At 42.2% G+C, this 14,260-nt stretch overlaps 1 protein-coding gene across 1 annotated transcript in view; it reads left to right on the forward strand.

The window, feature by feature from the left end:
• The window catches only part of CUBN (cubilin), a 264,166-nt gene that overhangs the window by 122,071 nt on the left and 127,835 nt on the right, over positions 1 to 14,260 (forward strand). Inside the window, exons 30-31 of the mRNA XM_053572936.1 lie at positions 4,357 to 4,531; positions 6,012 to 6,181. Coding sequence (XP_053428911.1) covers positions 4,357 to 4,531; positions 6,012 to 6,181 — 345 coding nt within the window. The remainder of the gene's footprint in view (positions 1 to 4,356; positions 4,532 to 6,011; positions 6,182 to 14,260) is intronic.

The following is a 14,260-nucleotide window of genomic DNA, read 5'->3' on the forward strand; positions in this document are numbered from 1 at the left end:
ATAGCAAAGGATGTACCTCAGAACATTAAGATAGTCTTTGAAAATCTTGGGCCCCCAAATTTATTATTATATAGTCAGCTTTTCATTGCAGAAATCTAGTCATTAGGAGATGCACAGGTCTAAACTTTGAGCTGTGTGCAAACTTTAATGCTTTCAAGAATACACAAAAATCCCATCGTTTCTGTTATGGGGATTACTGCAACCTATCATTACGAGGACTCTATAGCTAGTAGTACCTACATTCTATGAGCCAAGGTTTGTTTTTTTTTTCTGTTAGTGCTAATCATTAGTGCCACAGAGTACCTGGCAAATAGTAAACACTCCATGTTTGTGGAATGAATAAAGCATCAAAATCTCTGACGATGCGTATGTGTTTGTGGTGTTTTACAAAGGCATTTTTAAATCCATGTTCTCATTTAAATGTCAAGTCCTCCTCTGACGTAAAAGGAGAATTTCGTCTCCATTTTACAATTGTCAAAAACAAGGCCAAAAACGTTACTGAGTTTTTCCATGATCACATGGGTGGTACGTGGAAGAGCTAAGACTCCAACCCGATCCCTGTTCAACTCTCCATGTAAACTGGTGTGCAATCACAGACACATGCGCTGTGCTGCAAGGAACTGAAATGAGTAGTGTGTACTTTACAGGAAACTAACACTTTACACCTTCATTTAACACAAAATGAATTCTTACCTTGAAAAGAAATGGGATTTTAACATCACCTCCTCAGCCAGAGTCACTAAGAATTACATTTAGTAGTTCTAATCTCTCCAAGGGAGGGTGACGAGACAGTAAATGACATCTTTATGGAATTAATTGAAGTATTGCACACCATAATAATGCTCATTGGAGGTGCAAGTCCTTGGATCAAATCCATCCCCTTGTCTTCCTGGAAGCCAGGCTGCCAGGTCATGACTCCGTCTCGGGGAGGGACGGGTTATTAGGAGGAGAGAACAAGGTACTTCCTGAAACCCACACTCACCATGTGAAGTGGGCCTTGCATTCACATGTGGAACCTTGTGTGGCCTCTCCTGCCAGCCAGGATATTGCTTGGTTGCATAAACCCCCTTCACACGCACAAAGGGCTGGCAGTGGGTCCTCCCAGCAGAGTGCAATGTTCCAAACCCTTCATTTTCATATTCCAAAGTGCATGTGATTGTTGCCCACTTGGCAAAATGTGAATGGGCTCATTGTGCCTTGGGTTTTGTCACACTCATTACGTGAGGAAGCAGAGACAGGGGGCTGCTCTAGCTAGTAGGCTTGATGCCCAAGGGACACCATCAGGGACTTAAGGCAGCAGTGTCCAGGGAGTGTCCTGTGCCTGAGAGAAATGGCCTGGTGAAGAGATGGGAGTCTGCCTGCGGCTTACTATGATCACAACAAGCTGATATTGCTGGGGCCTCCCACGTTCCATGAAAAGCAAGGGCTGGGGGTGATATTTTAAGGCCCTTGAATATTTTAAGAAAGTTTTTTTCTTAAGGCTGCAATGAGCAGCCCTCTGAGTTATTCAGAAACCTTGTTTCCCTTCTCTGCCAGTGTTCAACTCAGATAAATCTTAAATCTGGCCTAATGAGGATAAACAATTTCCTCCATCCCTCATTCCATAGCTGCTGATAATGTGTTAGTGGTAGGTTTTGATATTTGTTTCCCCTGGTGGGTGTGTGGTCTAGAAACTTCGCCGACTTCCTCTGCCTGCACATCATCATCTTTCTTGATCTGCTAAGTACAGACAAATAGGATGTTACTGTCACCAGGACGTGGGCATACCTGGCTTTCACTAAATTTAACCTGCAGCAGTTTTTTCTACCTCTCAAAAATCAGTGTCCAGAAAGTGGCCAGTTGCATAAAGCAACAGGCGATCGGTTACTCATAACCCCGGAATGCTGACTTGATTGTTACAATAAATGGAGCTAACAGAGCAGAAAGAAATGTTCAAAACAGATTAAAACCATAGGCTCTGAATGTTCTCTCTGTCCTGGGCATCTGCTAAAAACACATTTTTAAATCATTGATCATCAGACCAATTCTTTTTTTTTCCCCCCTCAAAGTTTAGTCATATGCTGTAGTCCGGTGAACCCCACCCTGAAATTCTTTCCATCTTTTTCCTCTTTTGAACAGTCATGTGTTAACTATTGGTTTTATTTATGGAAGCCAAAAGTACCATGCCATCGTTTTGCTCATGGAAACGCTCTGGCTGATTTTACCTCTATCTCTGAGAAAGCTCTGTAATGAGAAAGCCTGAACTGGCGCCAAGCCAAAGAGGAAATCCACTCCCTGGTACAGTAAACCGGGACAATTGCTTGGTGTGAGCCGTGAGCTGATTCTGAGCTCTCTGCAATGGCCCTTTGCGAGCTCAACCAGTAAGAAAGGAAGCAAATAATGTCAAAAGTGGCAGAGTTTATTCTTGTGGAGGCTCTGAGCCCCGCCAGCCCTTACCCATTGTGTTTGTGATCTCAAGGGGATGCATGAGCAGAGAAAACAAAGCATATTTTGCCGACTCGCAAGATTTCTTTGTTAGCCCCTACCACGTGGAGTGGAAGTTCTCTCCAAATATGTGCTGTTTATTGGGCTCCGATGGTCAGGGGCACATGGCTGTCAGTGTCTCTAGGGCCTGTGCTTTGGGCCAGGGGAAAGGGAAATCTTGAAAATGGGAAAGAACTCTAAACAAGAAGCAGACCTATTCCTTCTATTTGAATATTGTGTACGTGTCAAGGGCCACACAGGGCTCTCCCTAAAGTCCTGCTTTTGCTGGGACTCAGGGGGCTGCACAAACATCAGCTCCTCCTAATGAAAATAAGCCTAAAGCAGTCAGCCTGCTTCATTCCTTTGCAATTACTGTCCTGTGCTCAGCCCTCTGTGGAACAGCAGTTTCATTCATTTTGGCCTTTCCCGCATGGCTGGGGGGAATTAATCAGACAAAGAAATCATTATAGATTCAAATCACATACTTCTCTCCCAAAGCAGGCTTCTTGTTCTCCCTCTCTCCCCAGAGAATACTTGAGCAATTTTCCTATCAGTCAGCAGTGGGCCTGAGGGTGGGCAAGGAACCAGGGGACGTGAGGAGTTGGGGGAGGTGTGACCTGGAGATGGGAGAGTTTGCAGGGCCTTGCACCCAGCTCTCACTGAGAGCTGCTTTCCCAGCTGTGGCTCTGTGCACCTAGACATGGGGGTGCGGTGGGGAGGGGATGTGGCTGGAGGTGGGAGAGTTTGGGGGGCGGGCACTGCACCCAGTTCTCACTGAGAGTTGCCTTCCTGGCTGTGGCCCTGTGCACCTAGACATGGGTGGGATGTGGCTGGAGGTGGGAGAGTTTGGGGGGTGGGCACTGCACCCAGCTCTCACTGAGAGTTGCCTTCCTGGCTGTGGCCCTGTGCACCTAGACATGGCAGGGGAAGTGGTGCTACTGATGTGCAGCTGTGAAGTTGTAAAGGGCTCAGTATCCATATCCCTGACAACTGTCACCAAAAATGGTCTTTTCTTCTACAAATTCAGCTTTAACAAGACCTGAAGGTGGTAGGTCAGTATCTTCTTTTTGATTCCAGGGGAGGTTGGGAAATGTGCCAGTGCCCTCCCAGACAGCCGGCCTGGCCTGGGTGGGCTACGTGGGCTAGCAGGATGCTGTGTGAGACCATGGGACCTTTTTTCTGAGGAATGTGCCGCTGGGGTGTTGGCAGATTTGGGGGAGCCTACAAGGGCTGAATCCAAGTGTGATGGTTCTAGAGGGAACTATGTGGAGGCTGGGCAGAGTCCAGGGCACCTCTCGAGCAGGCTGGATGCTCTGGGTCCTGTGCCTGTACGCCCTTTCTCAGGATGCTCCGGGACACAGTTACAGAGGCTGCATTTCCATTCCTTCTGAAGAAGCAAAATCATATATTTAATGCCTAATCTCATAAAATATTCAGCATGTGGGATAGGTGGAAATTCCTAAAAATATAAATGAGAAATCCACAACCTTCAATGAACTCAGCTTTCATTAAAGAATGGCTTTATGCTGACTATTCCTATGTGCCTGTAGGAGTTAGATAATACTGTAATATTTGTAGTTTGGAAATCTCAGGAAGACATAAGAAAGAGGAAAAGAGGAGAAAGGGAGGATTCTGGGATCAACTACTCTGCAGTTCTGGCTGATGAAACAATCAGGCATGTCGTGGGAGATTGAACTTGTGTGTTCCTAAGCTGAAGGGAGTGCCTCTGAAAACTCAGCTCAAGTTTACAGTTCATCCCCACCTGGGGAGCTGAGATTTCAATCTCTGATCATAATTGAATCCAAGAGCTGGTGGTGAGAAGGAGCTGGGGGAAGGGTAGTGCGTGTAACATGTAACTCTTACATCAACCTTTCTTCCTATACCCCATCATAGATCTATGGAGGACCTGACTTCCATGCTCCCAGAATAGCCCAGCTGTGTTTCCAGCAGTCATCAGAGAACCCCATGCAGGTCTCCAGCACGGGCAATGAGCTAGCAGTCAGATTTAAGACGGACAGCTCTATAAATGGGAGAGGCTTCAATGCCTCATGGCAAGCAATCCCTGGAGGTGAGTGAAGAAGGGAGGTGTCTTAAAGCACCTGAGCTGCGTCCTTGTTACTTTTCATAGCTATCTGGAGAAGTGCGTGAAGGCTACACCCTGATGGATAACTTATTGACTCCCCAAATGGCTAAGACTTTTCACATGTACTCACTTACTTTTCCCCTAAAAGTGTGATAGAGTTTCACTTCCTAAGTGTTATCTCATATGTAGAAACAAGGATACAAGTATGCCAGTCCACAGTGAGAGCAGAAGGCGGGTGACTGGCTAGACTTCGGGACTTGTGCCTTGCCACCAGCCTCCAATGTCGGCATCCATGAGCAGTAAATCACTGCATACCGTCACGTAGCACAGACCTCTGGATTTTTGGCAAATGCCAATACTGCAAACGTTAAATTTGTGAATCCTGAGGAATTACTGTGTGGTACATATTGACTTTCTGCCCAAGATCTTAAGTAGTCTGAATAAATTACCTGTTGCACATTTTTTTAAGTAATGAACTATAGGACAAAATATTTTAACAGATATTATCTTACTGATAATTATGACTTGTTACTAATACGTGGCAATAGCCACACTTATGGAACCCTTAATATGTTCTGGGAACTTTCTAAATATTTTATAAGGATTATTTCATTTAATCTTATAGCCACCCTGTGAGGGAAGTCCATCTCTGTGCTCATCTTACTACTGAGGAAACTGAATATTAGAGACATTTGTGGCTTTCCCAGAGCCCCATAGCTAGAAAATGTCAAAGCACAGATGTGACCCTGGCCATGTAAGGCTCTGCTTTATCATATCTGTGATAATACAGAAACTATATAAGAGAGTTCTCTCAAAATTAATTATGTAGGAATATAAATACCTACACAGCCACACACAGAGTCTTTAGACTCCCCCCAAGTGATTCTCAAATATTAGAAAATAGTACAGAATTTTTCAATTTTTGGTTTATATTGTCATAAATCCAAAAAGTAGTAGGTGATAGAGACATTGCCTTAACAGGTATTTGATAACATCATAGAAATTTTTAAAAAAACAACTAACTGTACTACATCCAGAATATTACATTTTTTAAAGGTAGATATAAATTATTTGTGAAAGCATACACTATTAGATTTTCCAAATTCTTGGGAGGAGAGATGTTATTCTTCTAGTATGCTGTATTTTTAAAGGATAACAGAGAACATTTCATGCCGTTGCAAAAACATAACTTCATTTACACTAACTTTTCATTATTTTTTAAATAATGTTTGGTATCCATATTTAAAGTGTTTGAAATATTTTCTTAGCATTTCCTGTATCATCTTTCTTATTTCATTGGGACAAATGAATTAATGGGGATTTATAGTTCTTCAAAGTGTTTATAATAGAGTAAGGTAAAACTAATTGTCAAGAAAGTGAGATATCGATCCCTATTACCAGGTAACAGTAATGTTTAATGCATCTATGATTCCTCTCATTGTTACATTGGGTTTTCCGCTTACAGGTTGTGGTGGAGTTTTTCAGGCTCCTCATGGGGAGATTCATTCTCCAAATTACCCAAGTCCTTCTAGGAGTAACACAGACTGCTCCTGGGTTATTAAAGTTGAGAGAAATCACCGTGTCCTCTTGAACTTCACTGACTTTGACCTTGAACCTCAGGACTCTTGTATTATGGTAAGTGATGCAAATTTCAAGCCCTGTTTCCAGTCAAACATGGGTCAAAATATTGTCATGTGAGCACATTTAGTGCATGTATTAGCTATGAATATTTTCAACATCAAATCATAGGAAACTGAACCATTAACAACTTACAATACAAGGACATTTACTTTTTTTAACCTAAATTCAATTCAGAAGGTAGACAATCTCAAGGTTTGCCATTATTGTTAGCTTTTTGTTGTGTTATTTATTACTTTAGGGTCAAATAGGATGGCAGTAGTTTTTTCTGAACATGCTATCTGAGTCCACATCTGAAGGAAGGAAGGAGGAATAGTGTCAGCTACCTTGTATGTGTGTGTTTCTTTTAATAAGGAAACCAAAACTCCACCTGACCCCCCTTTATATATTATTAGTCACAATTAGCTACAGAGGATGGAATAGATTTATTAAAACTACTTTAGTTCAATTATTTATTAGGCCTCTGGAGTTCATATGGGGTTCTGCTTTTCTTGAGATTGGGAAATTTTGATTTTTCACTTGAACAAATCAGTGTTCTGATAGGACAGAATAGGTTGGACATTGAAGGAGAAGGAAGATGGCTATTAGCTAGTCAGATGACAAAAAGTTTCTACTACTATAACAACTTTAGTGCCATCCTTCCTGAAACTAACACTTTGTGGTTAATATCAGAGTAAATGGAGTTTTCTTTTGAGGTTTTCTTTTTCTTTTTAATTTTTTGACTACCTGATTTTCTAACAAAAGATTTTTTGTCTTTCATTTGTATTTATAGACATTTCATTCAAATATAAACCAGAGTCTCTGGGTTAATGGATCTTTTCATTTTAGCTTCCTGACAGTTTCCTACACAAACGCCAGCTGGCCAGCTTCTTTCAAATTTAATTCAAGAAAACTCAAAACTTATTTTGCATTTTTCAAAGTAGTCCAATCTAACTAGTCTAATACTAGTATGATTTCAAGTATTATTTTTACAAGATCAGAACATTTATAAACATTAAGTCTATTTATGACTATAATTTAATCTTCCAAATAAGTCTTCAGAGCCTAAGTTGGCAAAGCACCCTACAAACTTAAAGGGCAGAGCATCCACTATTCATAATGCTAGCTCAGACCAACTCTCCTGACAGAGGCGTTCAAAAATTTTGATTGACATTTAACAACATCTTTCTAAATGCAGCAAAGAACTCATGAGGTAGTGTGAAATTTCTGAGTTTATATCTGAGAGAGGTGTGGGCCCAGTATTGGGAACTGTTTTTTGCCCATAGGGCATTTACTGATCCCAGGAGGGTTTAGCAGCACTTCTGAGAGCCTTTCAGGTCAAAGAGGACCAAAGTTTGAGTCCAGGAACTCATTAGGGTGAAAGTCCTAATGAACCGTTCATATCTTAGGTCAATAAAAGTAAGGCAGCCTTACCTGAGAGTGCATTCAAGCTTCAGGAGACCTGACTAGATCCCCCAAATGTCAAACCATGGGATGATAAGAGGGAATCTTATATTGCTAATGCATCTAGGCTGCAGGCATCTAGCAAATGTAATTTAAATCTTCTTCAAAGGGAGATAAAATCATTATAAGCCTCATTTCTACCAATACCTTTTCTTATTCACTAGCCCACACTCTATCAAAGATACTCATGTACATAAGAAGACAATATAACATGAATAGATACAACACAAATTTGAGACAATGGAAACAAATCCACTAATATGCCAGATTCTAAAGTTACCAGATGATCCCTCAATCCCATTACTAGGTATCTAACCAGGAGGAAAAAAAATCATTTTACCATAAAGACATTTATACTAGAATGTTCAGTGAAGCTCAGTCCACAATTGCCAAGACGTGGAATCAACCCAAGTGCCCATCAACTCATGAATGGATTAATAAACTAGGGTATATGTATGCCATGGAATACTATTTAGCTATAAAAAATGGAGACTTGGCATCTTTTGTATTAACCTGGATGGAGTTGAAGAACATTCTTCTTAGTAAAGTACCATAAGAATAGAAAAGCAAGTATTGAAGGCACACAATGCTAATATGAAACCAATAGGTAAATAACTACACCCCCACATCAGAGAAAAACAAAATATAATTCAAGTGGGTAGGCGAGAAAGGGGAGAGGAGGGAGGAGGTTTGGCGTGCTCCCACCTAACATGCACAGTGTAAGGCTATACAGTCCAACCCCTGGTGGAGCCCTCAACTACAGCTTGAACTTTACCTAACAAATGCAAACAGTGTAACCTAATCGTTTCTACCCCCATATTAATCTGAAATTAAAAAGAAAAATGGGGAAGGAATAAAGTTATTAGATGAGTTGCTAAAAGGAGCCTGTGACTACTAAGCTCGTGAAGGTAAAAGTTAAACTGAAAACTTTCAGCAAGGAATTGTAAATTCTAAAAAGTGACATTAAAATTACAAGAAAGAATCAACTAAAAAATTTAGAACTGATAAATACCACGGCTAAAATAAGATTTCACCAGAAGGAGTATTTGGGAGATGAGACACATTAGATAGAGACAAAGAGAGGAATAGTGAACTGGAAGACATCAGAAGAATCTACCGAGAAAAAAGCAAAAGGATGAAAAATACAAAGAGAGCTTCAGACACATTGAGGACCTACAGAAAAGGTGTGACATACATTTCACTGGAATCTCAGAAGGAAAAGAGATAAATGAACCAGAAGTAATACTTGAAGAGCTAATGACTAAGACTTCCCCCAAACTGATGAAACACATCATTAAAAAACATTAGCATCCCAAGAAACACAATCAGGCAACAGGATAAGTAGACAAACTCATCTTTAAATACAAAAAACACTAAAGATAAAGTAAAACTGTTGAAGTCAGTCAATGTTGTGGTGCAGGAGGGAGCCCCACCACCACAGCCTGAGAATTCCCACGCAGGGGCTTTCCCAACCCCTGACCTCCAGAGGTCCAGGAGGGGAGAGAGGAATGATGTAGAAATTTACACACAGAAACAATCTACGGAGGCCCGGAGAGACAAACACTTATCAGCCTGTAGTGAGGCAGATAGGTGCTGCCCTGATCCAAAATCTCCATAAGTTTTTATTAAGATTTTGGGGTGTGTGTATACAGAATGAAGAAGTAAAGTATTAATAGTGTCATGACTGCTTGTGGGTAGTCTTTTCATTATGAAAAAGGTCAAGAGTGTGAAAGACAATTGTTTGTCTCAGCTCAAGGGTCAATTTTAATCTATTTCTAACTCTGCTGATATCCTGTCTCCTCCACTAAGCTGCTGATTTCTACCCAGATGTTCCCATGTTCTCAAACTACTTTTCTGTCTATTCTACTGAACATTGTAGGTGTGCTAAGCAGTGAGGGGTGGGAAAGGATTGGGGACAGGGGTGCATGGGGGTGCTGAGGCTCAGGGCCATTCCTACATGAGTCCTCTGGAATCTCCACCTGCGTTGTATTGCTACCCACAAGCCAGGAGAGTAGGTAGGTGAAGAAAAGATTGCCTTTAGGGAAGTGGAAAATAAATGCCGAATTTTCATTGACAGCAATAGTAAGAAAATAAAAAAAGATAATAGAATGGTATGTCTGAAGAAAGAAAATAGCTACCAGCCAGGAACTTTATCTTCTCCTAAATGTCTTTGAAAACAAAGGTGAAATAAACATTAGCAAAAGGTAAGTTTGAGCAGGCTAGAGACAAATTGTCCACTCATAGTGTTGCCTCGGTGGCCATTTCCCCACCACTTTCTCCCTCCCCTATTTGCACGATGCCAGATGTAGCTGTTTCCCTCCGGTAAGGTCCATAATACACAGAATTTAACATCCAGCATGTGTGGCCAAACCGCCACCTAGGTCAAAGGCGTGCCCAGCATGGGTGTGGCCACGAGGAGGATTTTCCACCTACATGGGATATAAATGCCACAGACAAGGTTTTCCATGAGCCATTGTCATATCTCAGCATGCACCTGGGCTTGGCTTAACTAACTATAGCAGGAGGGGACAGACAGGAGGAAGTGAAACTCAAATATGATCTGGCTGTTGCATGGAGATAGGAAAATAAACCCAAAGGCAGCTACTGGGAGGAGTTCAGTCTAGCAGATGAGGCAAAATACAAAATGTAATAGTCCAAAGACGTTGTCAGAATCAGGGAATCCTATATACAATTGACCCTTGAACAATGTGAGGCGGGGTGGAGTGGGGGAATTAGGGGAATGGACTCCCATCTCCAGGCAGTAGAAAATCTGCTTACAACTTTTGACTCCCTCAAAACCTATTACTAACCATTTACCTTGCTGATAACATAGTCAATTAGCAGATTTTTTTTTTTGTATGTGTGTTATATACTGCGTTCTTAAAGTAATCTAGGGAAAAGAAAACATTATTTAGGAAATCATAAGGAAGAGAAAAGATAGTTAACTGTTCCTTAAGTGGAGGTGGATCATTGTAAAGATCTTCATTACTGTCTTCACACTGGGTTAGCTGAGAAGAGGAGGAAAGGGGAGCTGAGTCTCACTGTCTTAGGGGCACCAGAGATGAAAGAAAATCCATGCACACATAAGTAGACCTATCTGGTTCAAACCAGTGTTGTTCAAGAGTCCACTGGAGTTGGATTATCAAAGCACGTGGGCAAGGCATCCAGACATGAACTACACCAACAGTGCAAGCCAGTGTGGTGCTACGGCTAAGACATCTAGCTCTGCGGGCTTGGCACCTGTGGCTCAAGTGGCTAAAGTGCCAGCCACATACATCTGAGCTGGCAGGTTCGAATCCAGCCTGGGCCTGCCAAATAACAATGATGGCTACAACCAAAAAATAGCTGGCGTTGTGGCGGGCGCCTGTAGTCCCAACAAAAACAAGACATTTAGCTCTGCAGTGGGGTGGATCTGGAGCTGAGCCTGAACTTGGCCATTTTATAGCAGTCTTGCTTAGGAGAAAGTTAATCTTTCAGCTTCAGTTTCCTTAACTGAATTAGGGATAGTAAGAGGACCTTTGCCAGATTTGTTGTTGGGAAATCTGAGGCAATGTAGGTGACCTTCTTGCTATCTGCACCTAGAAAGTTGTTGATGTGTGTCAGCCATAGTCATCTGCTGCTGCTGAGGGCTTCCAGACAGATGTATGTGCTCAGTGAGCCTTGGAGAAGGAGAAGATAGCAATGGGCTCAGGAGAAGGTTCAGGCCTTCCCATCCGGGCCTCAAGCTCTGCAGTAGAGGGGAACCTACTTATGGATCTTTCTCTGGCCTTTAGTGTATCTAGGGCCGAGTGCACTCTAGTGATAACCTTGAAAAAGCAGCAAGAGTGATTCATTCAGTCCTGGAAACCAGGGAGATTTTCACCCTGGAGATGACATTTAAGTGGCAGAATCTCATTAGTACAAACGTGGCAGTGGGGCCAGAGAGAGAGGTTGGAGAGGCAGGATGGGGGAATGGTGCAGAAATAAGAGAGGAGTGGCTATGCTTGGGCTGTAGACTATGGAGTGGCTATGCTTAGGCTGGACAGCATGTAGTGGCCACAGAAGACATCTAAGTTGGCACTCATGCCCTAGTGAACAAGGTGAAATTATCCGATAGGTAGTATGCAGTCAGTGAAAGATTTCTGTAACACAGACCAGTGACATACTCAGAGCTGCGTTTACGATGACCACAGGCAGTAGTGTAAAGAATGGGCGGGCAGAGAAAGAGAAAGATGGTGTACAGTCTGTTTGGGAAGTGATGAGACCTCATACTGGGAGTGGCCTTGAGAGTGGGGACACACTGGAGAACTGTCTGGTGGTGGTCACCTCTGGGAGGCTCATTACGTGGCAGAGGGAAAGGTGAGGAATGGAGAGGGGAATTGGGACTCTGCTTGAAGAATGGATGAATGATGAGGCTATTAACTGAGTAAAGGGAGTAGACGCTAATGAGTTTGATCTGGAAACTTTTGAGTTTAAGTGTTACAGAGTTTGACATGAGTTCAGTGCTCAGGATGGGGTCTGAGCTGGACATAGGCCTTCGAGGACAATTCCTATGTGTTTGGGTGATCAGTAAAGTTTTAGGAGTAGGTGTGGCCCCTTATGGGATTATTTTGTTATGAGAAAAGTGTGAATAGATTCTTGGGAAAATGTGGCCATTTGAGGGGCAGATGAAAGGTCTAAGGAAGAGATCTTGACAGGGAGTCTGCAGAGAGCATGAGGAGAACCACAGGGGAGCAGCAGCATTCAAACCACTAGTGAAGCCAGACTCAGCAGGTGATCAAAGTTTCGAACCCAGCAGAGGCCAACCAGGTGAGGGCTGAAACAAAGCAACTGAATCCAGTCTCAATAACCCTGCAACGAGCAGAACTGGTGTGGATAGGGGTGCAAGACTCCAGATCCCAATGGTCGGGAGGTGCAGGGGCTTCTGAGCTTCCCCCAGAACTGTGGAAATGTGTGGCATGGAGGAAGACAGGGAGATAACCTGTGGGTTAGGCAAAACAGCGGAAAGTTGTTTTTGTTTAAAATTATGGGGAAGCTTACGCTGTGCCAAGAGGGCAGGGTGCTGGTGAGAAGAGACTGGCTGAAAGTAAGAGATGGATGAACAGTTGGTGAGGTCATTTCATCAGGCCAGAGACCTCAAGAAGAGCAGCATGAGAAATTGGAGCACTTGGCCTAGCACAAGATTTTTTTCTGATTTATAAATGTACATATATTGGAAATTGCATAAAGTATAAGCTAAATCATTTCTGCTCATACAATGGTTTTTTGGGGGGTGGAGACAGAGTCTTACTTTGATAGAGTGCTGTTGAGTCATAGCTCACAGCGACCTCGGGCTCCTGGGTTTGAGCGATCCTCTTGCCTCAGTGTCCATAAATCAGCTTTACAAAAAGATAAGGAAACATTAAGAAAACAAAAAAAGACCGTCCAGCTATATCAGGGTTAGAGATCTGTGGTGTGTGGTTGCCAAGGGGACCCAATTAAGAGGACAAGAGATCTGCAGAGGTTTGGAACCAGGCAGGGCCAAGTCCTGGCGAGGCTGGATGCTTGGCTCCAAGTTAGAATTAGTTGTCCAGGACTTCATGAAGGCTGGCATTGAAGCACCAGGCAGCCATCTTTACAGCCAGATGGACACTGGATGTGAAACTTACCCGAAAGTCCAATATCTTACATAACATCTCTGCAGTCTAAGTTCATACAAAGACAATCATTCATTTTGGAGACATTCAAGTTAATGTCTTGGTCCTGTGGCTTAGCCAGAATCATTAGCGAAGAGAAAAATATTTCGCTGCCAAGGATGCTGTCAGATAATGTTTGTGTTTAGGAGGTTTTTAACAGAGCTCAGTGTACTATTCAATATTAATGTAAATTGTGCTTGGATGAGACCAGCCATTCTGTTTTTTTTTTTTTTTTTAAACTTCTGTAACAATTTGGGTTGTTAGAAGCAGAAATATTAATTTAATAGCAAAATTAACAATAATAAGCACATAGATGCGTAGAATGTTAAGGTCAGAAGAGGAGAAATTGGAGTTCAGTTAGCATTATCTCCTCATTTTAGAAAAAGGAAATTGAAGTCCAGAAGGGTTGAGTCAAGGCTGGTTAACAGAGGATGGTGGGAGTTAAGGTTATAGTGTAGTTTAGACCAGGCATTTCTGGAGGTCTGTTACTCTGACCCTGCAGGTTCCGCAGACAACCTGATTGATATCTCAAAGCTAAGAATGGATTATTTAGCAACTAAAGGTTACTGTCACCGGAGTCCTGCCCAGGTATTGATGGGAATCCCTAAAGCAAGTTAGGAAAGTTAAAGTTTTCCCCCTAATTTGTAAAGTGTGTGTTGTAATCACATGATGTGTTTGCACAATTTTCCCTCTTTTGTTTCACATATATATATATATATTTTTTTTTTTTTTGATTGTTAATTATTGCTTAGAGCGCCTGGCTTTGAGTTACTAAAATTAACTTTATGTTTTATGTTGTCAACATGATTTATGGTTTTGGACTGAATAAAGGGACAGGTGGGAGAATGGATGGAGGCTGCATTTGCTAGATGCTACTAGTGCATATGCTTCTCAAGGCTCCCACCGGTTGTTTCACCTGAGAGAACTGAGCCTAAGTCTGTATTTTTTAATTTTTTTTTATTGTTGAGGATTTATTGAG

Source organism: Nycticebus coucang, chromosome 20, assembly GCF_027406575.1.
Source record: "Nycticebus coucang isolate mNycCou1 chromosome 20, mNycCou1.pri, whole genome shotgun sequence".
NCBI classification, from domain to species: domain Eukaryota; kingdom Metazoa; phylum Chordata; class Mammalia; order Primates; family Lorisidae; genus Nycticebus; species Nycticebus coucang.